Genomic DNA, 27,005 nt, shown 5'->3' with positions numbered 1-27,005 from the left:
TCCCCTATGGTTTCTTCTAAGAGTTATAGTTTTAGTTCTTACGTTTGGATCTGTGATATGTTTTTGAGTTAATTTTTGTATATAGTACAAAAACAGGGGTCTATCTTCATTCTTTTGCTTATAGATACACAGTTTAACTGGTGCTATTTGTTGAAAAGTATTTTACCACATATGCAAGGGTTTCCATTCTACGCTATTGGTCTAAATATCTGACATTATGGCAGTACCACACTGTTTTGATTACTGTAGCTTTGTAATAAGTTTTTTTTTAAGATTTTATTTATTTATTTTACAGAGATCCCAAGTAGGCAGAGAGGCAGGCAGAGGGAGAGAGGGGGAAGCAGGCTTCCCGCTGAGCAGATAGCCCAATGCAGGGCTCCATCCCAGGACCCTGAGATCATGACCTGAGCCAAAGGCAGAGGCTTTAACCCACTGAGCCACCCAGGCACCCCTGTAATGTTTTTAAATCAGTGTTCTCTGTTCTAATGAACAGCGTTCTGTGTTCCACCTCTGTTCTGTTCTTTTTCAATACTGTTCCTTAAAAAAAAAAAAAAAAAAAAGACTGTTCCTTCAGATGCTGTGTGTATTTTAGGATGAATTTTTCTGTCTCTAAAAAAAAAAAAATCATTGAGTTTTGATAAGGATTGCATTAAATCTGTATATCACTTTAGGTAGTATTGGTATCTGTCTTGGTCAGCTGAGGCTGCTAAGAGTTAGGGAGGCTGGAAGTCTGAGACCAGGGTGCCATCATAGTTGGTTTCTAGTTAGGGCTCTCTTCCTGGCTTGCACATGCCCACATTCTTGCTGTGTCTTCACAGGAAGAGAGAGAGAGAGAGAGAGAAAGCAAGCTCTCTTTAGTGTCTCTCTCTCTCTTTTTTTTTTTTGTTTAAGGTTTTATTTATTTATTTGACAGAGATCACAAGTAGGCAGAGAGGCAGAGAGAGAGAGAGAGAGAGGAAAGGAAGCGGGTTCCCTGCTGAACAGAGAGCCCAATGTGGGGCTTCATCCCAGGACCCTGAGATCATGACCTGAGCCAAAGGCAGAGAGGCTTTATCCCACTGAGCCACCCAGGTGCCCCTCTAGTGTCTCTTTTTATAGGAATACTAATAGTATTGTATCAGGACCCCACCCTTAAAAACTCATTTAATCTTAATTACTTCCACAATGGTCCTGTCTTCAAATACTGTGACAGTAGGTGTTCCGGCTTCAACACAGGAATTTGTCTTCCAGTCCTTGGGCAACAGGATATCTTATCATTTATTTATATCTTCTTCCATTTCTTTCAGCAGTGTTTTGTAGTTTTCAGTGTGTAAATCATTTGCTTCCTTGGTTAGTTTAGTCCGAAGTATTTTGTTCTTTTTGATACTGTCATAAGTGGAATTGTTTTCTTAATTTCCTTTTCAGATACTTCATTATTACTATGTAGAAATGCAACTGATTTTTGTGAGTTGACTTTGTAGCCTGCAACTTTGCTGAATTTGTTTATTCTTTTTTTTAAGATTTTATTTATTTATTTGACAGACAGAGATCACAAGCAGGCAGAGAGGCAGGCAGAGAGAGAGGGAGGAAGCAGGCTCCCTGCCGAGACTAAAGCCGAAGGCAGAGGCTTTAACCCACTGAGCCACCCAGGCGCCCCTGAATTTGTTTATTCTAACAGATTTGTATGTATGTGTGAATCTCTAGGGTTTTCTACATGCACGATCATGTCATCTAAGTAGAAGTAATTTTACTTCTGCCTTTCCAATTTGGATGCCTTTTACCTCTTTTTTTGCCTAAAATTGCTCTAGCTAAGACTTCCAGTACTATGTTGATGAACATCTTTTCATTTGCATAAGGGGCATTTTTACATCTTTTCTGCAAACTATGTGTTCATATCTTTTTCTTATTTTTCTTTCAGTTTTTTGGTGTTTTGTCTCAATGTTTAAGAATCCATCACAGATGAAGGATATTAGTCCTTCAACTGTGATGTATGACACATGTATTTTCTTTTAGTTTTTCAGTGGTATTTTAACTTTGTTTATGGGGGGTTTTTTTGCCATTCAATCTTTTTTAATGTTATGTAATCAAATTTACCAATTTTTTTTTATTACTTCTGGACTTTGAAAGACTTTCTCAACCCCAGAATTAAAGAGGAATTTACTGTGTCCTTTTCTAATATCTGTATGGTTTCATTTTTTCCATTTGTATCTCTGATACATTTGGAGTTTAATGGATTTAAGTTTGGAGGAATGGATTTAAGTTTATATTTTTCAAATGGCTACCCAGTTTCCCCAACACGATTTATTAAAAACTTGTGATCCCATTCATTTTCATCATATACTAAATTTCCAAATATACTTGGTACTATTTCTAGGCCTTCTGTTCTGCTCCACTGGTCTGTTCATCTATTATGCACTGCTACCACGCTGTTTTAATTAAAGAGACCTTGCAGTATATTTTCATGTCTGGTACAGCCACATCCCGGAAGTCTGGATAAGGATAGACATTTGTTGCAATCGGGATGCTTGGGTGGCTCAGTCAGTTAAGCATCCAATTCTTGATTTTGGCTCTGGTCGTGATCTCATACTGGGCTCTGTGCTGGGAGTGCAGCCTGTTTAAGAGTTTCTCTCTCCTCCCTCTGCCCCACCCTGCACTCCTGCTCACTCTCTCTCTCTTAAAAAAAAAAAAAAAAAGTTTGTTGCAGTGACCAGATCTAATTTGATTTGGGGGCATTTTGGGTTTTGGGTTGTCTTAAATTTGCTTCAAGCCAAATCCTTATTGTGCTTTTGATAAATTATGAGAAAAATAAAAAATATAGTTAGTATACTTAATGTTTGTGAGTTAGTTGTTATAGCAGGGTTTTAAATAAGGTCTTGGTCCCCACCCTTAGACATCAGGGCTCTGCAGACTCCATGAAATTTTATGCATAATTTTTGCAGATATTTACTCACTTGGTTTTTTTCTCGGAAGAAGTTTTAAGATTCCATAAGATTTTCAAAGAGTTTTTTTTAAGATTTTATTTATTTATTAGACAGACAGAGATCACAGGTAGGCAGAGAGGCAGGCAGGGGGTGGGGAGAAACAGGCTCGCCACTGAGCAGAGAGCCCGATGTGGGGCTCGATTCCAGGACCCCGGGATCATGATCTGAGCCAAAGGCAGAGGCATAACCCACTGAGCCACCCAGGTGCCCCCTCAAAGAGATTTAAGACCCCTGAAAATTTCGAACCACAGGTCTAAAATATAAGACAGTAGATACCTGCTAATAGCCTCTGAGATGTCCAAAATTTGCACCCTACAGTAGGGAAACAGAAGAGGAATCTTCCTCCATCTATTACATCCCCATGATGGAGTATTATCCAGCTAATAAAAAATATGCTTACGGGGGCACCTGGATGGCTCCGGCTGAAGCCTCTGCCTTCAGCTCAGGTCATGATCCCGGGGTCCTGGGATCGAGCCCCACATCGGGCTCTCTGCTCAGTGGCGAGCCTGCTTCTCCCCACCCCCTGCCTGCCTCTCTGCCTACTTGTGATCTCTGTCTGTCAAATAAATAAAATTGTTTTTAAAAAATCTAAATATATATATATATATATGTATATATATGTTTACAAAGTATTAATCAGAACAAGGAAAAGGATATCATAAAATGATAAATTAAAAAGTGCTCAAATTTTGCAAAGACCCCACCCAAAAATCTTCTGATTAGTGATTAAACAGAAGAGAAATTCACTGTATATCTGACACAATGCTTTCTGCTTTGCATACACTGTCTTATTAATTTGAACTCTCCTGAAAATTGGTCATTCACAGAATGTTCTTGATAATGAGGCTGTATCAATGTACCAGGGGGTAGGAGTCCACATTTAAATGACTGTTAAAGAACTTATAGTTATTATTGGTTTCAATCACACTAATTTCCTTTTCTGTCCCTATTTGTGTCAAAGACATTTTCTCAATTGCTCATAATTTTCCTACTGCTGGGATAATAAATACCAACTACCTTTTGGTAATTTTTTAAAAATGGAAACATAACATTTATAACATAACAATATTGTAACATAACATAACATAACATAACAATATTGTTATGATTATTATTATGAAAGATATAAAAATGCAAAAATAGAAACTTGCTGACAGAGATCACAAGTAGGCAGAGAGGCAGGCAGAGAGAGAGAGGGGGAAGCAGGCTCCCCGCTGAGCAGAGAGCCTGATGCAGGGCTCCATCCCAGGACCCCAAGATCATGACCTGAGCTGAAGGCAGAGTCTTTAACCCACTGAGCCACCCAGGTGCCCCATTATGCTCTTACTATTTTGATGGATATATTTCAAATATTTTTTTCTGTGTGATTTTATAGAGGGATATCACTTATATATAAATCCTATAACCTGCCTGCCTTATTTAATAATTCATTGACCATAGTAGTACTGTTGTATTTTTTTTAAAGATTTTATTTATTCATTTGAGGGGGGCGGGGCGAGAGCACAAGCAGTGGGGAGGGATAGACGGAGAGGAAGAGAGAGACAGCAGACTCCCTGCTGAGCACTGAGCTAGTCACTGGGCATGATCCTGGACCCTGAGATCATGACCTGAGTCAGACATCTAACTGACTGAGCCACCTAGGCTCTCTGGTACTGTTATATTTTAAAATCACTGTTTAGTATATCATTATCAAGGTGTGCCTTAATTTATTCATTTTATTGTCTATTAAAGAGTGTTTATATTTCTGTAATTCAATTATGAGCTATTCCCAAAAATATTTTTGTGTATACCACTTCATGTATTTTTTTAATTTCTTTTTTTTTTTTAAAGATTTTATTTATTTATTTGACAGAGATCACAAGTAGGCAGAGAGGCAGGCAGAGAGAGAGGGAAGCAGGCTTCCCGCAGGGCAGAGAGCCCGATGCAGGGCTCCATCCCAGGACCCTGAGATCATGACCTGAGCCGAAGGCAGAGGCTTTAACCCACTGAGCCACCCAGGCACCCCTTTTTAATTTCTTTTCAGCGTACAGAATTCATTGTTTATGCACCACACCCAGTGCTCCATGCAATACGTGCCCTCCATAATACCCACCACCTGGCTCCCCCAACCTCCCACCCCCTGCCCCTGCAAAACCCTCAGATTGTTTTTCAGAGTCCATGTCTCTCATGGTTCACCTACTTCATGTATTTTTATAATGAATTCCTTTGGGACATTAGACATTTATTAAGAATTTGCTAAGATGCAAAATCCTAATCTAGAACTCAAGGAGACAAAATGCTATTTATAGTCTTAAGGGGCGCCTGGGTGGCTCAGTCAGTTGAGCAACTGACTTTGGCTCAGGTCATGATCTTGGGGTCCAAGATCAAGCCCTGTATTAGGTGTGCCCAGTTGAGAGTCTGCTTGTCCCTCTCCCTCTCCTTCTGCCCACCTCCATGCTCTGTCTTTCTCTCAAATGAATAAATAAAATCTTTTTTAAAAATTAAAAATAAGGGGTGGCTGGGTGGCTCAGTGGGTTTAAGCCTCTGCCTTCGGCTTGGGTCATGGTCCTTGGGTCGTGGGATGGAGCCATGCATTGGGCTCTCTGCCCAGCAGGGAGCCTGCTTCCCCCTCTCTCTCTGCCTGTCTCTCTGCCTACTTGTGATCTTTCTCTGTCAAATAAATAAGATCTTTTTAAAAAATTAAAAATAAATAAATAGAATAAAATTTAGTCTTGGGGCACCTGGCTAGCCTGGTCAGTAAGCACGATTCTTTTTTTTTTTTTTTTTTTGAAGATTTTATTTATTTATTTGACAGACAGAGATCACTAGAAGGCAAAGAGGCAGGCAGAGAGAGAGAGGGGGAAGCAGGCTCTCTACTGAGCAGAGAGCCCAATGCAGGGCTTGATCCCAGGACCCTGAGATCATGACCTGAGCCGAGGGCAGAAGCTTAATCCAGTGAGCTACGCAGGCACCCCAAGCATGTGATTCTTGATCTCAGGGTTGTAAGTTCGAGCCCTACATTGGGGGTGGAGATTACATAAGAGGAAAAAAAATTTTTTAAATAAATGTTATAGTCTCTATTTACCTTCTTTTTTGGGGGCGGGGAGAAAGAGGGAGAGAACCTTAAGCAGGCTCACAAGCCTTCAGTCATGACCTGAGCTGAAATCAAGAGTTGGAGCTTAACTGACTGAGCCACCCAGGCACCCCTGTATTTACTTTTAAAGTGAAAATGTTGAAATAGGAGAGATAAAACTAGTAAAACTAGTATACAAATGTTCAAAGTAAAGGATGATAAAGGGCACTATTTACCCTGATAGTATGCTGTGAGACTTCATAAAAAGGAAATAGCTTGTATGACCAGAGCATTCATTGTCATGTCAGGTCATGTCTAAGTCAAATTGATCTCATAAAAGCTCTGTGAAGGGAATTAGTTTTCTTGAGTCCTGTACAGGACTTGCAGTTTTCAGTCATCAGAGATCCAAAGTGTGACCAAAATGAGTTTGTAGTTGTTTGGAGAATAGTTGGGCAAGTGCAAAAACATAGACTCACCTGACAAGAAGATCTGAAAGGAAGCACTGCTCATAAGTAGGACATGGCCCTAATGACTTTTCATTCTTTCCAGGCTCAACTATAGCACACATGAATATAGCTACCAAATCAAGAAGTTTGCAACTACCGGGAGCTAACAAAGCAAAAACAAAAGCCATTCTGTGAAAATATAACTGATTTTAGAATATCCTAAGCTGTTATTTCATATTCAAGGGAAGATTGTTTAAAAAAAAGAAAAGTAAGTATTTTCTTTTTTATTGCTATTTGGGAATAGCTTACATTTACCAGAACCTAACAAATCATTTAAAAATTGGGGCGCCTGCCTGGCTCAGTTGGGAGAACATGTAACTCTTGATCTCAGCGCTGTGAGTTTGAGCCTCATTTTGGGTGTAGAGATCACTTAAATAGATAAAACTTTTAAAAAACAACAAAAAAATTTAAAAATTAATAACATAGTTATTGAAAAAACATACACTTAAGTAAAACTAAGAACATTGAAAATCATAGCCCAGAGATAACCAAAGTAATCTTGAAGGATAAAACTCCCTAGATATTTTTCATCTAATTTGTCTGTCTATATTGTTTGTATTGATATATCTTTATATTTGACAAATAGGATCCCATGATGCCCAGCTTTTTTGTAACCTGCTTTTTTTTTTCATTTAATCATACCCTAAACATTTTTTTTTAAAGATTTTATTTATTTATTTGACAGAGATCACAAGCAGGCAGAGAGGAAGACAGAGAGAGAGAGGGAAGCAGGCTCCCCGCCGAGCAGAGAGCCCGATGTGGGGCTCGATCCCAGGACCCTGGGATCATGACCTGAGCCGAAGGCAGAGGCTTTATTGAGCTACCCAGGCACCCCTACCCTAAACATTTTTATGTTAAATATTACATTACAAAATTTGTGAGTACTAAGAATTACTATTCTATAGAGATCTTTCATTTATTTAACCTATCTGCTCTTGTCTTACTTAGAATACTGAATATTGCCTGAGAATATATAAATCTCTTATTGTAATGATTTTTGGTTGATGTTTATACTAGAAAAAAGTATGTTTACATCCATAAAATGCAATACAACATGAAAGATTTCATACAGTGTGAAAAATCTCTTTGAAGTGTATAGAGTTGGAAATGAACCAGTACTACTCTGTTACTTCTGAAGATTTGTATTTATTTATTTGACAGAGATCACAAGTAAGCAGAGAGGCAGGCGGGGGCGGGGGGAAGCAGGCTCCCCGCTAAGCAGAGAGCCCAATGCGGGGCTCGATCCCAGGACCCTGAGATCATAACCTGAGCCAAAGGCAGAGGCTTTAACCCACTGAGCCACCCAGCCCCCCCTGCGCTGTTATTTCTGAAGCTTCCTCTGACTCTTAAAAAAATTCTTCTTTCTCACATCGACCATAGGCCAGAGTCTGAATTTTTATATGGTCATAATATTAGTTAGGACAGGCTGTTATGCTGTAGTAGCAAACAACCCCCAAATCTCAGGGACTTACAGAGTAACTTGTTATTAACTTGATAATGCTGCATGTCTAATGTGTATTAGTATAGGCAGGGTCCCAGACCAAAGCAGACTCCACCAATCTATAGCTATACCATCTGACACACAGTCCCCTAGGCTACCACATCAGGGAGTAAAAGACTGGAGAATTGTGCAGTCTTGCCAGTGCCTCAGAATGAAGGGACAGGGACACTCATCACCTTAGCTCAGATTCCATTGGCCAAAACCAGTTTATGGCCTTGCCATAAAGTCTGGAAAATGTCATCTCTGTGCCCAAAAGGAGAGGAAAAACTGGATAATGGTGTAATAGTAGTAATTCAGTTAATGTCTACAACACTGGCTAAGACCCATTTCTTTCTCTATCTGTAGGAAGTTGCTTCTGTAAATTAAGCCTGATTTCTTTTTGGAGCAAGGAGGATATCCTGGATTGAGGGTTGACAAGAGCTCTGTGCACAAGTGAGTGAGGAGACTAAGGGAAATGGAAGGTTTTCATGTGAAAGCTCACTTTCCCTGTGGGTTGTCAGGAACTTTAAGTTATTGTTTGAGAACAAGCCTCTCAAAGGCTCTAGAACTAATGGAGGAAATCAAGCTCCTTCAGCATTAAGTTCCCAAAGGCACCTCACTGTCACTCATAAATCATTCCATGCATATTTCCTTTTATAATTCACCCCCCTAATGAAGAGGAAGGTATATATTCTATTATTTGTGATTATAAAATAGATGCTTAAGGAAAAACTTGAGAATATAGGAAAAAAAAGATTCTTTTTGTAGATACACACCTAGAGACAAATGTTGAAAAATGTAATTGAAAACCCTTTCAGTCTATTTTATGGGCACACACACGTGTATATAGAACATAGGTATATTCTTTCTATAAAAATAGGATTACACTGTACATACTGTTTCATTAGCTACCTTATTCACCCAAAGTTGTTTGACGTCTTAACATCAGCAAGTATACGTGTTTTTTTTTTTTTTAAGATTTTATTTATTTGACAGAGAGAGATCACAAGTGGGCAGAGAGGCAAGCAGAGAGAGAGAGAGGAGGAAGCAGGCTCCCTGCAGAGCAGAGAGCCCGATGTGGGACTCGATCCCAGGACCCTGAGATCATGACCTGAGCTGAAGGCAGAGGCTTAACCACTGAGCCACCCAGGTGCCCCACGTGTTGTTTATTTTATGGCAACTCTGTTTCTATGGTGTGAATATACTGTAATTTATTTATTTAATCAGTTCTCCTTTTAAGTTCTCTCCAAGTTGTTTCCGATGTCAGCAGTGTCTCCATCACGTAGCCCCCACATGTCTTTCAGATAGTCTCAGCTATGGAATTGCTTCATCAGAGGACATACCTAGTTTAATTTCTGCTAACATTGCCTTGTTGGACATTTATAAACCAAAACCCACTGTGCGTGTGATGGTTAATAGTAATCTCAAGTACTAAGGTCTAAAACACAACTCATAATTGGTTTATTCAGACCGGCTCCTCTCACGCTTCTCTGTGTTATAAAATGACAACCTCATACTTCCATTTACTCAAGCCAAACAGCTTAGTGTCATCATGGCTTCTTCTTCTTCCTCTTTTTTTTTTTTTCCTTTGCTTTCATAACTAAAAGTAGCAAATCCTACCAGCTCTACCTTCAGAGAATATTTGATCTGGTCAGTTTTCATCACCTCTCCCCCACCACCACCTCGTACAAGCCCCCTCACCCGTTGCCTGGGTTACTGCAGTAACCGTCCACTTGTCTCCCTGCTTCCTCCCTTGTCTTCTTAGTTCACTTTCTATGAGTGATCCTTCTCAGTGTAAATCAGGTTACACCATTCCTTGTCTTAAAACATTTTAGTGGTTCCTGTCTTACTAAAGAGTAAAAAACCAAAGTTCTTACTGTGGTGCACAAGCCCCATGTGACCCAGCTTCCAGCTACCTCTCACCCAAGTGAGCTTCTGACCCTCCTTCTCTTGCACACTCCATTCCAGCCACCCTAGTCTCTTTATTAATTCAAGAAAGCCTGCTTCTGCCTTGAGGCATTTGCAATTGCTGTTACCTAATCTAGGAATGCACTCCTCTCAGATACCTGCATTTTTCACTCTATTCAGTCTGTCCTTACATATCACCTCAATGAAAAGCCTTCTCGAGCCACCCTTCCTTCCCCCAAGCTCCCTATCCTCTTACTCTTCTTAATTTTTCTCCACAGGACTTTGGCCACCTGATATCTAAATAGGAATATCAGTGTCAGTGTATCAATTTGTTATTGTCTCTTTCCATTAGAATGTGAGATGCACTGGGACAGGGACTGGATTTATTATCTCACACCTAGAACCATGCCAGTTGAGGTAGGATCTCAGTCAATTTGAAAGAATTTTTGGCTCCTCTCTCTTTCTCTGCCTACATATCTGATTAGATGCCAGAGCCTGTTGATTTTACTTCTCTACATCTTCAAATTATACCCTTTCTCCTTATTTCCACTCTCACTCTCCCAGCTCAGGTTCTTTGCTTACAAAAGTATAAGCATCTTTCAGTTGGTCTCTCTGACTCCAATTTTGCTTCTCTCCACTAAAAGAATCTGGCTATATTGGCCTTATCACTTCCCTCTGTAAATTCTTCAGTGGCCTTCCATTCCTTACTGGGTGAAAAGCAAACATTTATATTTAAGTTAGTATTCACTGGACCCTTCTCCTCCAGACACTGTGGTGAGTGCCAGTCACAGTGATGATGAGACCTGGTCTTTGCCCTCATTATTATCTTATTTCATTCATTTGTCTTCATTTTCCAACCCCTGATGTCATCTCCAGCATTATCTTCCTCTAGATTCTAGAACTAATTAAATTTAAATTTAATTAAAATTCAGGAAAAAAATTCAATCCCTCAGTTGTGCTAGGCACTTTTTAATTGCTGATGGCTACGTTATTGACAGTACAGATACAAAGATTTCCATCACTGCAGAAAGATTTGTTGGAAAGCACTGGTCTAGACCTTTCCCCAAACTATAGAACTCATTCCAAATAATACACCAAATACTTTGGTCCACTGTTTTTGTCATTGCCTTTCACCGATCAGAATATTCTTCTGTACCTTTTCTGCCTAATGAAATTCTCTGATTTTTAAGTTCCAATTCATATTCTTCAACTTACAAGACATTTTCCTTGACACCACTGCCATTGAGTAAGTTAGTCTTCCTTCTGACCCACCCATCCGCAAACCATAGGAAGCTTCTTGCACCTCTGAATAAACCAGTCTTACTCCCCTCCTTAAAACCCCGGAGTTCTTGTTACTTTGAGGTACAGGTGATTTTTCACAGAACTCCAGTCTTAGCAAATACCAACCAGTGAGGAAGTGATGTTCTGTGGGAACAGATGGAAAGTTAGGAGTACTGGCCCAAGAGCCTTCTAGAATTTGAGTTCCCATTCAGGTCAATACTCTGGGTATTCAGATGTGCTTGTAAGATACCTTTTACTGTGATTTTCTTATTCCTGTCTGGTGAGCCCAGCCAAGGTTGGAGTCTTTGATGAAGCCTCTGGTGTAGGTGGTGTTTCTTTCTGGACTTAGAAGGAGGAAGTAAGGGTGCCTGGGTGGCTCAGTCAGTTGAACGTCTACCTTCGGCTCAGGTCATGATCCCAGAATCCTGGGATCCATCCCTCTGTTGGGCTCCCTGCTCAACAGGGAGTCTGCTTCTCCCTCTGCTGCTCTCCCTGCTTGTGTACTCACTCACTCTCTCGCTCTCTGTCAAATAAATAAAATCTTAAAAAAAAAAAAAAAGGAAGTAGATTCAGGGAAGTACCCAGGAGGTTTTGCCTGTTGAGCCCGGAAAAGCTGGAAGACTTTGTTTAGGGATATCTTTTTCTCAAAGTTTGGCCTCCTTGAGAATGAACTTACACCTGCGCTGCTATGCTCCTGGCCTGTGGGTACGGCCTTCAGCCTTAGTGGGTAAAGTAAGTGAGTCTCAGTTTTGATCCTCCTTGTAGCAGCTGCAGAGGAAGATCACCTTGGACCAGGTGGGAGCCATCTAGGCCCCATATAGAGTATAGATTAGTATCGGCAAGACAAGGAACTGTTGAGGGCTCCTGGGTGGCTCAGTTGGTTAGGCAACAGCCTTCGGCTAGGGTCATGATCCTGGAGTCCCAGGATCGAGTCCTGCATTAGGCTCCCTGCTCGGTAGGATATCTGCTTCTCCCTCTGATACTCTCCTCTCTCATGCTCTCAAATAAATAAATAAAATCTTTTAAAAACCAAAAATAAATAAAAAGTATTAAAAAAAAAAAAAAAGATGACAACGAACTGTTCAGGCTGGAATCTGTCCTGCCAAGGCAGTTGGATTCTATATGAGTTCTGGAGCACATCTTCATTGATCGATCTTTTAGTTTCCCTAGAGTTTTGGGAGTGGCTGGGTTTTGTTAAGTCTGTAGTTCTTGATATTAGTGTTGGGTGGTAGGACAAGGGGGAGGGCCAGAGAATCAGAGTAGAAACATTGGAAGTACAGTTGTTTTAAGGTCCTCTATCTAGGAGTGCTCAGGCAAGCTCAATTAATGAGAGATTTCCCTTTTTCCCACTAATCTGCTTTTTCAGGACTCTGCACTTATCCAAGAGAAGAATCTAAAGAAATCAGAACAGCTCAGGTAGTTTTAGAAGCCATGGCACAGGTAAGTTGAAATTACCTCTATCCTTGAAATAATCTTTCTTCCTTTCAAATCATATGAACATTTGTGTTCTTTATGCAAAAACTTCCCTGTCTCGCTGAGCCCCGTTCTCGTTCCCAGTTCCTCCATTCCAGAGGTTTCTCTACTTCCTCACCAAAATGTGTTATTTTGGTTTTTTGGTAATAGTCATCCTAAAGGATATGAAGTGGCCTCTTCTTATGGGTTTGATTTACTTTTTCCTAAAGATTAGTGGTATTAAACATCTTTTCAAATGGCTTATTGGCCATTCATAGATCTTCTTTGAAGAAATCACTACTCAAGCACACCTCGGTGGCTCAGTTGGTTGGACATCAGCCTTCGGCTGGAGTCAAGTCCCACATTGGGCTCCCTACCCTGTAGGGAGCCTGCTTCTCCCTTTGCCTCTGCCTCTCTCTGTGTCTCTCATGAATAAATAAATAGAATCTTAAAAAAAGAGAGAGAAATCACTACTCAAATTCTTTGCTTAGTTTTCAATTGTTTTGTCTTTTTTGAATTGTAAGTTGTTGTATTATAAGAGTTCTTCATAGGGCGCCTGGGTGGCTCAGTGGGTTAAGCCGCTGCCTTCGGCTCAGGTCATGATCCCAGGTCCTGGGTTCGAGCCCCACATTGGGCTTTCTGCTCAGCAGGGAGCCTGCTTCCTCCTCTCTCTCTGCCTGCCTCTCTGGCTACTTGTGATTTCTCTCTGTCAAATAAATAAATAAAATCTTAAAAAAAAAAAAAAGAGTTCTTCATATATTCTGGACACAGGTCCCTTATCAGATAAAAGATTTGCAAGTATTTTCTCCCAGTTTTGTGATCTGAATTTTACCTTCCTCCCTTCCTCCCTCCCTCCCTCCCTCTCTCACGGACCAGCCTACCTACCTACCTGCCTGCCTGTCTGCCTTCCTTCCTTCCTTCAATAGAGGGAGGGGGTGGCAGGGCAGAGGGAGAGGGAGAGTATCTTAAGCGCAGGCTCCTCCACACAGCATGGAGCCTGAAGTGGGGCTTGATCTCACAACCCTGAGATCATGACCCGAGACAAAATCAAGAGCCAGATACTCAACCAACTGAGCCACCCGGGCATCCTGGGATTTTTACTTTCTTTGATGGAATCACTTGTAGCACAAACATTTTTAGTGTTGATTAACTTTATTTTAACAATTTGTCCCTTTGTTACTGTGTTTGATGCCATGTCTAAGAAACCACTGCCTGACCAAGGTCATAAAGTTATACTACCTTTTTTTTTTTTTTTTTTTGACAGATAGATCACAAGCAGGCAGAGAGGCAGGCAGAGAGAGAGGAGGAAGCAGGCTCCCTGCTGAGCAGAGAGCCCGATGCGGGGCTCGATCCCAGGACTCTGAGATCATGACCGGAGCCGAAGGCAGTGGCTTAACCCACTGAGCCACCCAAGCGCCCCCCTTTTTTTTTTAAAGTTGTAGTATTGGCTCTTGAACCTTACATTTAGTTCTACAACCTATTTTGAGTTAATTTTTATATATGGTTATGAGGTAGGGGTCCAATTTAATTCTTTGCATATGAATATCCACCTGTCCCAGCACTATTTGTTAAAAAGACTGATCTTTCCCTATTGAATTATCTTAGTTGACTTAATTTAACATGTGGTAGTCATTAGGGAACCGAACAGAGGTTATAGATTGGCAAGGGAAATTAAATGATTATTAGTAGTAATAATGGTATCATTAATGATAATCCTTTTTTCCCACCTGGAGTGCAGAAGATTCCTTGTTACTTTTCTCCAACCAGGTTTTCTTTGGAGCCCAGGATTTCAGAAAGTAGCTCTTCTAGGATCCCAACTTTAAACTGAGGATTACAGCCACTCACTCCATTTGATATATGTCCTAGGCCCCATACTAAAGTTAATCCCCAAACTGTTTGACTTCGGGGTGGCCCCTGTAAAATATTTGCTTATCTCTCTGTGTTGAATTGCATGTGTGTGTGGTGTGTATTGTTTTCTCATTGTTGTCACCCCTGGGATTTAATTTTCCTTACCTTCTCAAGAGCTTAGAGAAGCATTAAGTGGGTGTTATAATTTTTCCAAAGCCTAGGTAGATGTTTGCAGTAGAAGCCTCCCCACCCTTGCCGTGTAAACATGGTCAGAGCTGGAGTGGTTGTTCTTGGTCTTAGTGTGTGGTGACATCTCCTATTTTATAAGGCCTTCAGGATGGGGACTGTGATTGGAAACTTCAGTTACAGAAAGGTCTTTGGTCTTGCAGGGAATTTATGAGAAACAAATAACCATAAAATGTCCATTTTGAGGTTGACCAATAGTTTTCATTGCGGGCCACATTTATGTGACTGAGGTACACCCTCCATCGGCTTTCTTATTTCAGGAACAAGGAAGAGTGGACAGTGAAGAATGATAGACATGAAAGATTTTGTAGATCTTGTTTAAGTTAGATGCTCCCAAATGGATGATTACATCTTATAGGACATAAGGTGCTTGTTATACAGGAAATAAAAATCCCTGTCTACTATAAAATTTGCCATCACAAAAATCTGCATATGATGTCTAATAAACTGCTTCTCAGTGGAGACACTCAGCATTCTCAGCAGTACGGTTCTTTATTGTATGGGACTGTCCTGGGTACATGGCCCAGATAAACCAGGACTCTTAACATTCCTGATGCAGGGCACTAAAAGTCAGCAGCGCACTGCCCCCAGTCCCTCAAGTACCATGTCAGCCTCCCTGCTCAACTGGAAGTCTGCTTCTCCCTTTACTGCTGCTTTCACTGCTTGTGCTCTCTCTCTCTCTCTCTGACAAATAAATAAATATTTTTTTAAAAAAGGAATATTCAAAAGCATGTAAGCCTTTAGTCAAATAAATGTGCTTTTTATACTACCTTCATGGCATAGGCATCCCACCTAGCTTGCTTGCTTGCTTCCTTGATCACCTCCTTCCTACAATACGCTTCTCCATCTCCTCTTTTTCCATCTTTCAGACAGTTTTCTGGATGAGTCAGGTTGTCAAAACCTAAACCTACTAATCAATTTTTTTAAAGATTTTATTTATTTATTTGACAGAGATAGATCACAAGTAGGCAGAGAGGCAGGCAGAGAGAGAGAGAGAGGGAAGCAGGCTCCCCGCTGAGCAGAGAGCCCGATGCAGGACTTGATCCCAGGACCCTGAGATCATGACCTGAGCCGAAGGCAGCGGCTTAACCCACTGAGCCACCCAGGTGCCCCCTACTAATCAATTTTAACCTCACTGAAAATGGTATGATCAGTCATTATGTGCCTCCTGAGGGATGCCATAGGAAGGCCTCCTGCCCCTCCAAAAAAAAAAAATGTGAATCAGGCCTCCAGATCCAACTACCTTTTTACAGAAAGTATAGAAGTAAAGGAACATCTTAAACCATTCCATGCAGATGCAGTAAGGTAACAATGTGGGAGATTCTACTAATTCAAGTATTTCTTTAATAAATAAATACGAAGGGGAACTGGGTGGCTCAGTTATTAAGTGTCTGCCTTCAGCCTGGGTCATGATCCCAGGCTCCTGGGATTGAGCCTCTCATTGGGCTCCCTGCTCAGCGGGGATCCTGCTTCTCCCTCTCCCACTCCCCCTGCTTATGTTCCCTCTCTCGCTGTGTCTCTGTCAAATAAATAAAAATCTTTAAAATACATAGCAATAAAAAATTCTGAAGGGTTTCTGGGGGCTCTAATAGGTTCTAGAGACTTAAGGAAACCTTGCCACTTAATGCAATGCATAGATCTATTTTGAATCTTGATTTGAACAAACCAACTGTAAAAAAATATTTTAAGTATGATAATGATATTCTGGCTGGCATGCTTTTTTTTAAAAGGCTAATCTGTTAGCTACTAAAATACTATGATGTTTGGTATTTGCTATGTAGGCTCTCCCTCAAATTACACCAGGGGTAAAACAAAAACAAAAACAAAGCACAGAGAAGGGAAAAAATAAAAAACAAAATTTGCAAAGTCATGTTAATTGTTGAAGCAGAGCCATGGATTCAGGGGGGTCATTATCCTACTCTGTATACTTTTGTGAAATATTTTGAAAATTTTCGTAATAAATGAAAAAAACAAAAGTCCTTTCATTTACTAGTAATGCGTGGGCTTACTATTTCAGGGATTGGTGACATTCAGGGATGTGGCCATAGAGTTCTCTCAGGAAGAATGGAAGTGCCTGGAACCTGCCCAGAGAGACTTGTACAGGGATGTGACTCTGGAGAATTTCAGTAACTTGGTCTCGCTAGGTAAGGATGTTGTGTAGGGCCAGACAGGAAACAAGGCACCCAGGACTGCAATGGTGGTTGTTACCACCTCTGGTAAAGGGAGAAAACTGCCACTGGACAGTGGTGAGAGCTGGAGTCATGGAGAAGGGCTAGCAGCATTTGTAGCCACTTCCAGAACTCCCCTGCCAGAGGAGGGAGGGAGAGGGATAAACACCCAGAACTCTCTCTTCCTACCCTCTGGCCTCCTGCTGATACTTTCCATATGCTAAACCCAATGAGAAACCATGAGGTCAGGATAATACAGTCCTTACAGGTAAGCTGCCTGGGGCACAGAGCAGGACAAAGAACTGGGAGGAATGGATTGAGAGGGGAGGAGAGGGCAAATGGAGAATGACCACTACAGTTAACTACTCTAAATGATTCCGGTCTAGCCTTCTGGAACTTCTGTTATCTTCACGGTGAATTTCTAGGGAGACTGCTCTCTGTTCCCAAGGGGAATTGCTTGTGCTATATGGAAGTGGAAATGGGTAGCTCCATGAGCACCTCTGTCTCCCTATCCTTTGGGCAACTTTATTCCTTCCCTCATTTCTTCCTTCATAATTGTCTCTCTTTGTTGGTGACCAAGGGACCGGGTGTGAATTTTGGATCAGGACAATCATGCTCCATTTCTTTTCCTGTAAACAGGACTTTCCATTTCTAAGCCCGATGTCATTTCCTTATTGGAGCAAGGGAGAGAACCCTGGATGATTACAAATGATATGACAAGACCATGGTGTCCAGGTGAGCGAGGGGTGATCCAGTGGGGGAGGTCATTGGGAATAATAGCCAGTGGGTGAGCTGACTGATAGCCGTAGCTTGAGTTACTGTTGAGAAGCTTCCCTCCAAGCCATACCGAAAATTGTGGCACAATGGCCTGAGACATAAAGACACGGAGAGCAAAGATCTTGTCAGCATCCAATCCTAAGGGAACCTTGCCCTTGCCCCCACGAATCCCTCTCCTCTTTCTTCCTACTTAGTTTCCTCCCACTTCAAAAAGGGACATGCTCCCTTCTCCCCTAGTGGCTGCCTTTTTACCTGTTCTTTGGATCCTTTTTCTTGCAAGTAACTTCATCCCTTAAAAAAATACTTATTTTCTTAAAACAGTTCACTTTACCCAATTCAGCAATTCATTTATTCTCTTAATGAGAGAGAAGGTCACATAGTGGCTAAGGGCACTGACTTGGGATTCAGACTGAGTTCAAATCTTGGCTCTGCCAATTACTAGATCTGTGTGTAGGTAAATTGCTTAGATTCTCTGTGCTGCAGTTTTCTCCTCTGCAAATGAGTTAAAAACAGAGCCTTCTTCATGTGCTTATTATTATGAGTGTTACAAGAATTAATAATGTGAAACAGCCCAGAACAGTGGCAGCCAGTAGTGACCACTAAGTAAAGGTTATCAGGTGTCATTAATTAGCACATGCTAGACAATATTGGAATCTTTATTCAGTATTATAAAACTGAATAATATTATATTATACATATAATATAATACACAATACATGTTACATATTGCATATTATAATACTGAATACTTACTCTTTGACTACTTTGAATACTCCCCAACTTCTGTTGTTGTTGTTATTATTATTATTATTTACTTTAATCTGGGATTTCTTTTTCTTTAGCTAAAGAACACCCTTAAAATTCTCTTTTGTGAGAGGCACCTGGGTGCCTCAGTGGTTAAGTGTCTGCCTTCAGCTCAGGTCATGATCCCAGGGTCCTGGGATCAAGCCCTGCATCGGGCTCCCTGCTTGGCAGGAAGCCTGCTTCTCCCTCTCCCACGCCCCCTGCTTGTGTTCCCTCTCTCGCTGTATGTCTCTCTCTCTCAAATGAATAAATAAAATCTTTTTTAAAAAATCTTTTTAATAAAAAAAAAAATCTTTTTAATAGATTTTAAAATAATTTTTAGATTTTAAGATAATCTTTTTAAAAATATCTTTTTAAAAAAGATTGTATTTATTCATTTGAGAGAGAGAGAGAGTAGTGGGGGGTGGGCCAGAGGGAAAGGGAGAAGCAGACTCCCTGTTGAGCAGGGAGCTCAGTATGGGGCTCCATCTCAACACACTAGGATCATGACGGGCCAAAGGTAGATGCTTAATCAACTGAGCCACCCAGGTGCCCCTGTTGTAGAATATTTTAAATGAGAATGGAATTCTGTGTTAGCAGGTATTTTCTCAGCCTAAAGAACAAATCACACCACTGTCTTTTCTCTTCCATTGTCATCACTAAGTCAAGTTGTTCCATTTTTGCAAAATGTTCTCCACATATATTTAAAACTAGTATTCCTTGGGTAGGACACTTGCCTCTCTGTTTACCTCTAACCTTTTTGATTATATTATTCAGGATCTGTGTGTCCTTTTAACTTTCTTTGCACTGGTACTATGAAATTCTGAGAGCTGAGCTGTTTTTTTTTTTTTTTTTTTAAGATTTTATTTATTTATTTGACAGAGATCACAAGTAGGCAGAGAGGCAGGCAGAGAGAGAGGAAGGGAAGCAGGCCCCCTGCTGAGTAGAGAGCATAATGTGGGGCTCAATCCCAGGACCCCAGGATTATGACCTGAGCCGAAGGCAGAGGCTTTAACCCACTGAGCCACCCAGGTGCCCAAGATTTTGTTCTTTTTTTATGGATGGATAATAATCCGTTGTGTATATATACCATATCTTATTTATCCATTCACCTTTTTTTTTTAAAGATTTTATTTATTTATTTGACAGATCACAAGTAGGCAGAGAGGCAGGCAGAAAGTGGGTGGGTGGAACAGGCCCCCTACTGAGCAGAGAGCCCGATGTGGGGCTTGATCCCAGGATCCTGAGACCATGACCTGAGCCAAAGGCAGAGGCCTAACCCACTGAGCCACCCAGGCGCCCCTCCATTCACCCATCAATGGACACTTAGGCTCTTCCATAGTTTGGCTGTTGTAAATAATGCTGCAATAAATTGTAGGGGTACATATATCCCTTTGAATCAGTGTTTTGTATTTTGGGGTTAAATACACAGTAGTGCAATTCCTGGATCATAGGGTAGTTCCATTTTTAATTTTTTTTTTTTTTTAAGATTTTATTCATTTATTTGACAGAGAGAAATCACAAGTAGGCAGAGAGGCAGGCAGAGAGAGAGGAGGAAGCAGGCTCTCTGCTGAGCAGAAAGCCCGATGCGGGGCTCGAACCCAGGACCTGGTATCATGACCTGAGCCGAAGGCAGCGGCTTAACCCACTGAGCCACCCAGGCGCCCCCATTTTTAATTTTTTGAGAAACCTCCATACTGCTTCCCACAAGGGTTGCACCAATTTGTATTCCCACCAACAGTGCACAAGGGTTCCTTTTCCTTCACATCCTTGCTAATATTTGTTGTTTCTTATGTTATTTTAGCCATTCTGACAGGTATGAGATGATACCTCATTGTAGTTTTGATTTGCATTTCCCTGGTAATAAGTTATGTTGAGCATCTTTTCATGTGTCTGTTGGCCATCCATATGTCTTCTTTGCAGAAATATTTTCATGTCTTCTGCCCATTTTTAACTGGATTATTTGGTATTGAGTTGTATCAGTTCTTTATAGATTTTGGATACTAACCCTTTATTGGATATGTCCTTTGCAAATATCCTCTCCCATTCCATAAGTTGCCTTTTAGTTCTGTTGATTGTTTCCTTCACTGTGGTTGTATATGGGTTTTTTGTTTGTTTGTTTTTAGAAAGAGAGAAAGAGAGTACAAGCATGAATGTGGGGTGCTGGCTGGGACAGAGGGAAAGAGAGAGAATCTTAAGCAGACTCCATGCCCATCACAGAGCCCAGTGCAGGGCTTGATCTCACGACCCTGAGATCATGACCTAAGCCCAAATCAAGAGTTAGACACTTAACTGAACTATCCAGGTACACCACGGATATGTATAGTTTTGTTTTTTTTTTTAAGATTTTATTTATTTATTTGTCAGAGAGAGTGAGCACAGGCAGGCAGAGAGGCAGGCAGAGGCAGAGGGAGAAGCAGGCTCCCTGCTGAGCAAGGAGCCCGACGTGGGACTCAATCCCAGGACACTGGGATCATGACCTGAGCTGAAGGCAGCCGCTTAACCAACTGAGCCACCCAGGCGTCCCTGGATATATATGTTTTTTGAACAGATCATTAAATGTGTATAAATCAAAAGGTATTATAGTATAACTCCACTGGAATTCTATATTTTATTGCTAGGAAGCCCATTACTGTTTATTCCATACAGGATATTTAGTTGGTGTGTTTTCTTTTTCTTTTCTAAGTTGGTGTATTTTCTAAGTACTTCTAGTTCTTGGGTGGGGGGGAGCTTTTAATTAGGTTATTATTTGTTTTTTAATAAGTGTCACATATAACTTACTATTTGGCCATTTTTCACGAATTTGCGTGTCATCCTTGCGCAGGGGCCATGCTAATCTTCTCTGTATTGTTCCAATTTTAGTATATGTGCTGCCGAAGCCAGCACCTATTTGGCCATTTTTAAAGTATATAATGCAGTGGCATTAATTGCATTCACAATGTCATGCAGCCATCACCACTACCCATTTCCAGATTTTACTCATCATCCCAAATAGAAACTCTATTTATTTAATGATAACTCTTCATTTTCCCTTTCTCCCAGTCTGCGATTACCTCTATTCTACTTCCTATCTCTATAAATTTGACTATTCTAAGTACCTCGTATAAGTGAAGTCATATACTGTATGGCCTTTTGTAGCTGGTTTAATTCATTTAGCATAATGTTTTCAAAGTTCATCCATGTTATAGCACTTACCAGAATTTTAAAAAATGAGTGATATTCCATTATATGTATTTACCATATTCTATTTATCCATTCACCTGTTGTGGACACTTGGGTTCTTTCCACCTTTTGGCTATTGTGATTAATGCTGCTATGACCGAGGGTGTACAAGTATTTGAGGGCCTGTCTTCCCTTCTTTGGGGTATATACCTAGGAGTGGAATTGCTGGATCAGATGGTAATTGTATATTTAATTTTTTGAGAGCATTTCTCAGCCTTTTAAGAGCTTTTCATAAATCATGAAGATTATTCTATTAACTGTGATATAAATTTCACGTATTTTCCTCTCTCATTTGTCTTTTGATTTTACTTTTGTTGTTTTTTGTTCATGTGCAAGCTTTTTGTTTTCTTTTGCTTTTCACCTTTACATAGTGGAATTTACCAGTCTGCTTTGGTTGCTTTTGGATTTTGAGTCATCGTTTCATTGTCAGGTTTCCCCATCTTAAAAAGTAATCCACCATGTTTCCTCCTAGTGTTTGTATGGTTTCTATTTTCTTTTAACATTAAAACATTCGGAGTTTATTCTGGTATATGGTGGTATAATATATGGATATGCTTTTACCTTTTTCCAAATGAGTATCCAGTTGCCCCACCATTATTTATTACAAAAACTATCCTTTTCCCCTTTGAAATACCACCTTTATAATAAATTCAATTTCCATATAAACTTCAGTCTTCTTCTGGCCTTTCTATTGTGTTCTATTGGTCTGTCTCTAGAATCCCATATTTATTCATCAAACAACCCATTATTTAAAATGTATTATATGCTAGGGTTGGTTACAATAGCTAGTAAGGCTATATTTCTGGTGCGCCTGCGTGGCTCAGTTGGTTGAGTGTCCAACTCTTGATCTCATGATTGAGTTTGAGATCTGCATTGGGCTCCATGCTGGAGCCTACTTAAAAAAAAGAAAAGAGGGAGCTTGGGTGGCTCAGTGGGTTAGGCCTCTGCCTTCGGCTCGGGTCATGATCTCAGGGTCCTGGGATCGAGCCCCGCAGGAGGCCTCTTCACTCAGCAGGGAGTCTACTTCCTCTTCTCTCTCTGCCTGCCTCTCTACCTACTTGTGATCTCTGTCTGTCACATAAATAAATAAAATCTTTAAAAAAAAGAAAAAGAAAATGTGAGTTTTAATCTGAGACTTGAAGGATGAGAAAAGCAGCCATACAAAGAGCCCAGGACAGGATTCTTGATAGATGGAAGAACCTGATAAGAGGTCTAAGATGGAAAAGACATACATTTATTTAAGAAAGCTTGTGGTTTGGAACCTAGAGGGGAAAGCATACAGTGTTCAATATGAAGATGTATTATCCTTGAGAATGACAACAAAGATGGGCAGGGACTCGCTTTGCCAAGAGCCTGTGAACCATGGCAATGATTTTGGAATTTATTGGAATTTTTCCAGTGACTTTGGAAATGCACTGAGAAGGCTATAGAAAAATTTAAGCAGGGATTTTTCATTTTGATGGCATGAGCATCATGTTGTGGAAAGTGGTAAAAACATAGATGCAGGGGCACCTGGGTGGCTCAATCCAACTCTTGGTTTTGGCTCAGGTCATGATCTCAGTGTCATGAGATCCAGCCCCGCATCGGGGTCTGCACTCATTGGGGAGTCTACTTTGAGATTCTTTCCCTCTGCCCCTTCCCCCACTTTCCCTCTCTCTCTTTCTAACATAAATAAATCTTGAAAAAACAAAAACAAGAAGACAAAACAAAAACCACATAGATTTATTTTTCTATGAAGCGCCCAGAAACTGGAAAATTCATAGAGACAGAATTAATGGTTCTGTGCCATTAGTGATTACTAGGGGCTGGAGGGAATGCAAAATGGTGAGGGACTCCTTAAGGGGCACAAGGTTTCTATCTGGGGTAATGAGAATGTTCTGGAACTAGATAGTGGCAATAATTGCATGACATTGGGATTGTATGGCAAACTATTGAATTGTACTCTTTAAAATGGGGGGATTGGGGCACCTGGGTGGCTCAGTGGGTTAAAGCCTCTGCCTTTGGCTCAGGTCGTGATCTCAGGGTCCTGGGATCAGGGTCCTGGGATCAAGCCCCACAGGAGGCCTCTTCGCTCAGCAGGGAGTCTGCTTCCTCCTCTCTCTCTGCGTGGTCTCTGCCTACTTGTGATCTCTGTCTGTCAAATAAATAAAATCTTTTAAAAAACAATAATAAATTAAAAAAATAAAATGGGGGGATTTATGTTTTGTAAATCTTACCTCAATTTAAATATATATAGGGGGGTTGCCTGGGTGGCTCAGTGGGTTAAGCCTCTGCCTTCAGCTCAGGTCATGATCTCAGGATCCTGGGATCGAGGCCCACATCGGGCTCTCTGCTCGGCAGGGAGCCTGCTTCCCCCCACCCCCGCCCCCACCTGCCGCTCTGCCCGCTTGTGATCTCTGTCTGTCAAATAAATAAATAAAATCTTAAAAAAAAAAAAAACAACTGAATGACTTAACCCACTGAGCCACCCAGGTGCCCAGTCATTCAGTTTTTAAGGTGATTTTCATTTTGTCTCTCTGATCTGCTATAGGATGTTTTATTTTTCTTTAAAGAATAAAACTGTTTGTATTCTTTTTCTTCTTCTTCAGAGCTGGAGTCCAGGTGTGAGAAATATCCACGAAAAGATATTTCTGAAGTAGAGTCATTCAATTGGGAGATAATGGAAAGCCTTAAATGCTATGATTTTGATGGCTCCAGTTTCAGAGATGACTGGAAATACAAAGGCCAATTTGAAAGACACCAAGTAACTCAGGAATGCTATTTCAAGCAAGTAAAAGTCAGTTATGAAAACATGCCCACTTTTGAGCATCGTGCTTCCCTCACTTTACATCAGAACAGTGAGACTGGTGAGAAACTGATTGAATGTAGTGAATGTGGGAAAGCATTTAGCCGTGGCTCACACCTTATTCAGCATCAGAAAACACATACTGGTGAAAAACCCTTTGAATGTAAGGAATGTAGGAAGGCCTTTAGTCGTGCCTCACACCTTGTTCAACATCAGAGAATTCATACAGGTGAGAAACCTTACAACTGTAAGGACTGTGGGAAGGCCTTTGGCCGTACTTCGGAACTCATTCTCCATCAAAGACTTCATACTGGTGTCAAACCCTATGAATGTAAAGAATGTGGAAAGACCTTCAGACAGCATTCACAACTTATTCTGCATCAAAGAACTCACACAGGTGAGAAACCCTATGTATGTAAAGACTGTGGGAAGGCTTTTATTCGTGGCTCACAACTTACTGTTCATCGGAGAATTCATACAGGTGCTAGACCCTATCAGTGTAAAGAATGCGGGAAAGCGTTTAGACAGCATTCACAGCTTACTGTCCACCAGAGGATTCACACTGGTGAGAAACCCTATGAGTGTAAGGAATGTGGGAAGGGCTTTATTCATAGCTCAGAAGTTACTCGACATCAAAGAATTCATTCTGGGGAGAAACCCTACGAATGTAAGGAATGTGGGAAGGCCTTTAGACAACACGCACAGCTTACACGACATCAGAGAGTTCATACTGGTGACAGACCTTATGAATGTAAGGACTGTGGGAAGGCATTTAGTCGTAGTTCATACCTTATTCAGCATCAGAGAATTCATACAGGTGACAAACCCTATGAATGTAAGGAATGTGGGAAAGCCTTTATTCGTGTTTCACAACTGACTCATCATCAGCGAATTCATACTTGTGAGAAACCCTACCAATGTAGGGAGTGTGGAATGGCCTTTATTCGTAGTTCACAACTTACGGAACATCAGAGAATTCATCCTGGGATCAAACCTTATGAATGTAGAGAATGTGGACAGGCCTTTATTCTTGGCTCACAGCTCATCGAACACTACAGAATCCACACTGGTTAGAAAGCCTGGAATGTTAGGGCTGTAGGAGCCTTTATGTGGAGTTCACACCTGACTCAGTATTAGATGATGTGTATGTAATGTAATTAATGTGAAAACCTTCACTTGTCACTTCCACTACGGAACATCGGATAACTCATAGCAGAAGAAAATTCAATAAACGTGGGAATTCTTTTTGCCTCACACTCACTGCTTACCAAGCATCAGAAAACTTCGCTGAAAAAAATATTAATATGAATATAGAAAACCTTTCTATTACCACTCAAAATGTGTTAAACCTCTGAGAATTCCTAATAGAAAATGACCTTATTAAGATATTTTGTGAATGTGCCTTTTACCATGACATACATCTTACTTAACATTATCTCAGCTCCACCAGTTACCGACTGTAGAGCATTGGACAAATAACACAGTCTTCCAGTTCCTCACTTTACTTATTTTTAAGCAGTGATCATTATAGCCCTAATAGAGATTTCCTGAGGACTATCAGATATTTTATATAAAGCCTGTGTTCAACAAATATTAGTTACATTATTAATTAATAATGGTATTAGTGTTAAGGAGTTCCTGTGAGAGGAGGACCTTATGAATGTGTCAAATATCAAAAAGCCTTCATAACCACCTATTATGATAATTCATTCTAGAAAACTGTAATCAAGTATAATTATCATGAGGTCTTCATGATATTTAAGCTAGAAAGTCACAAGATTAGAAATTAACAGAAGAGTGGCCAAAAGAAATCTGCCCACTTAGACATCTAAAGCCACCTTCAAGTATAACTTCGAAAGCAATCAGAAAATTCTACAAACCAAAACCAGTTCAGTGTAGCCAAAGCTGTGTTCCTGTCAACCCAAGGATTGAAGGTAGGGGCTTTGTTCTCCAAACGTGGATCTCTAGCACCTACTCGTTGCCAGTTACATACTAAGCACATTGAATCAATGGTCACCTCTAAAAATTAGAGGGAAATAACCACATAAACCCAAATCACAGTAAGAATGACCACTATAAAATAGAAAACAACAGTAGACTTAATATGAAGGTTATTTATCTAACAATAGAAAACCAACAATTAATAACCCTGATCTAGAAAAAAAACTTATTATGAATAGGGAAGGAATATAAATATTCCTTTTAAATAGCTACTATGCATGATTTTAATGTATTTGGAAATTTAAAGGTAGATTTTTTTTAAAAAAATCCAAGTTCACGAAGATATAGACTACCCGAATAAATCAATGATTGTAGAAGGACATAAAAAGTGCCCCTTCAAAGAAAAGCTGAGAGAAACTTGCCAGTTTATTTTCAAGGCTAAATAAAATTATGATTTAAGAAAATTCAACAAGGATGGCTCCCAAGAAACAAACTGTAGATAATTATCATTGGTGAGAATAAATACAAATAAAATCCCTGCTAATTGAATCCAGTCTTTTCAAAGTTAGCAGCTCATTCTAAATGGAATATCTAGA

At 40.4% G+C, this 27,005-nt stretch overlaps 1 protein-coding gene and 1 non-coding gene across 2 annotated transcripts in view; one reads left to right on the top strand and one right to left on the bottom strand.

Moving 5' to 3' along the window:
• Nucleotides 1–26,544, top strand: part of ZNF565 (zinc finger protein 565) — a 34,260-nt gene extending 7,716 nt beyond the window's left edge. The window contains exons 2-7 of the mRNA XM_047709533.1: nucleotides 6,562–6,726; nucleotides 8,365–8,451; nucleotides 12,554–12,627; nucleotides 16,751–16,877; nucleotides 17,541–17,636; nucleotides 24,272–26,544. Coding sequence (XP_047565489.1) covers nucleotides 12,619–12,627; nucleotides 16,751–16,877; nucleotides 17,541–17,636; nucleotides 24,272–25,542 — 1,503 coding nt within the window. The 5' untranslated portion in view covers nucleotides 6,562–6,726; nucleotides 8,365–8,451; nucleotides 12,554–12,618 and the 3' untranslated portion in view covers nucleotides 25,543–26,544. The remainder of the gene's footprint in view (nucleotides 1–6,561; nucleotides 6,727–8,364; nucleotides 8,452–12,553; nucleotides 12,628–16,750; nucleotides 16,878–17,540; nucleotides 17,637–24,271) is intronic.
• Nucleotides 21,241–21,347, bottom strand: LOC125090121 (U6 spliceosomal RNA). Its single transcript, XR_007124205.1, has one exon. It is a non-coding gene; the product is annotated as a U6 spliceosomal RNA (small nuclear RNA).
• Nucleotides 26,545–27,005: the final 461 nt, after the last annotated feature.

The sequence above is a fragment of the Lutra lutra genome, chromosome 17 (genome assembly GCF_902655055.1).
Source record: "Lutra lutra chromosome 17, mLutLut1.2, whole genome shotgun sequence".
Classification (NCBI taxonomy): domain Eukaryota; kingdom Metazoa; phylum Chordata; class Mammalia; order Carnivora; family Mustelidae; genus Lutra; species Lutra lutra.
Note: the sequence above shows the minus strand (reverse complement) of the source record. Positions and strands in the feature narration are given on the sequence as shown.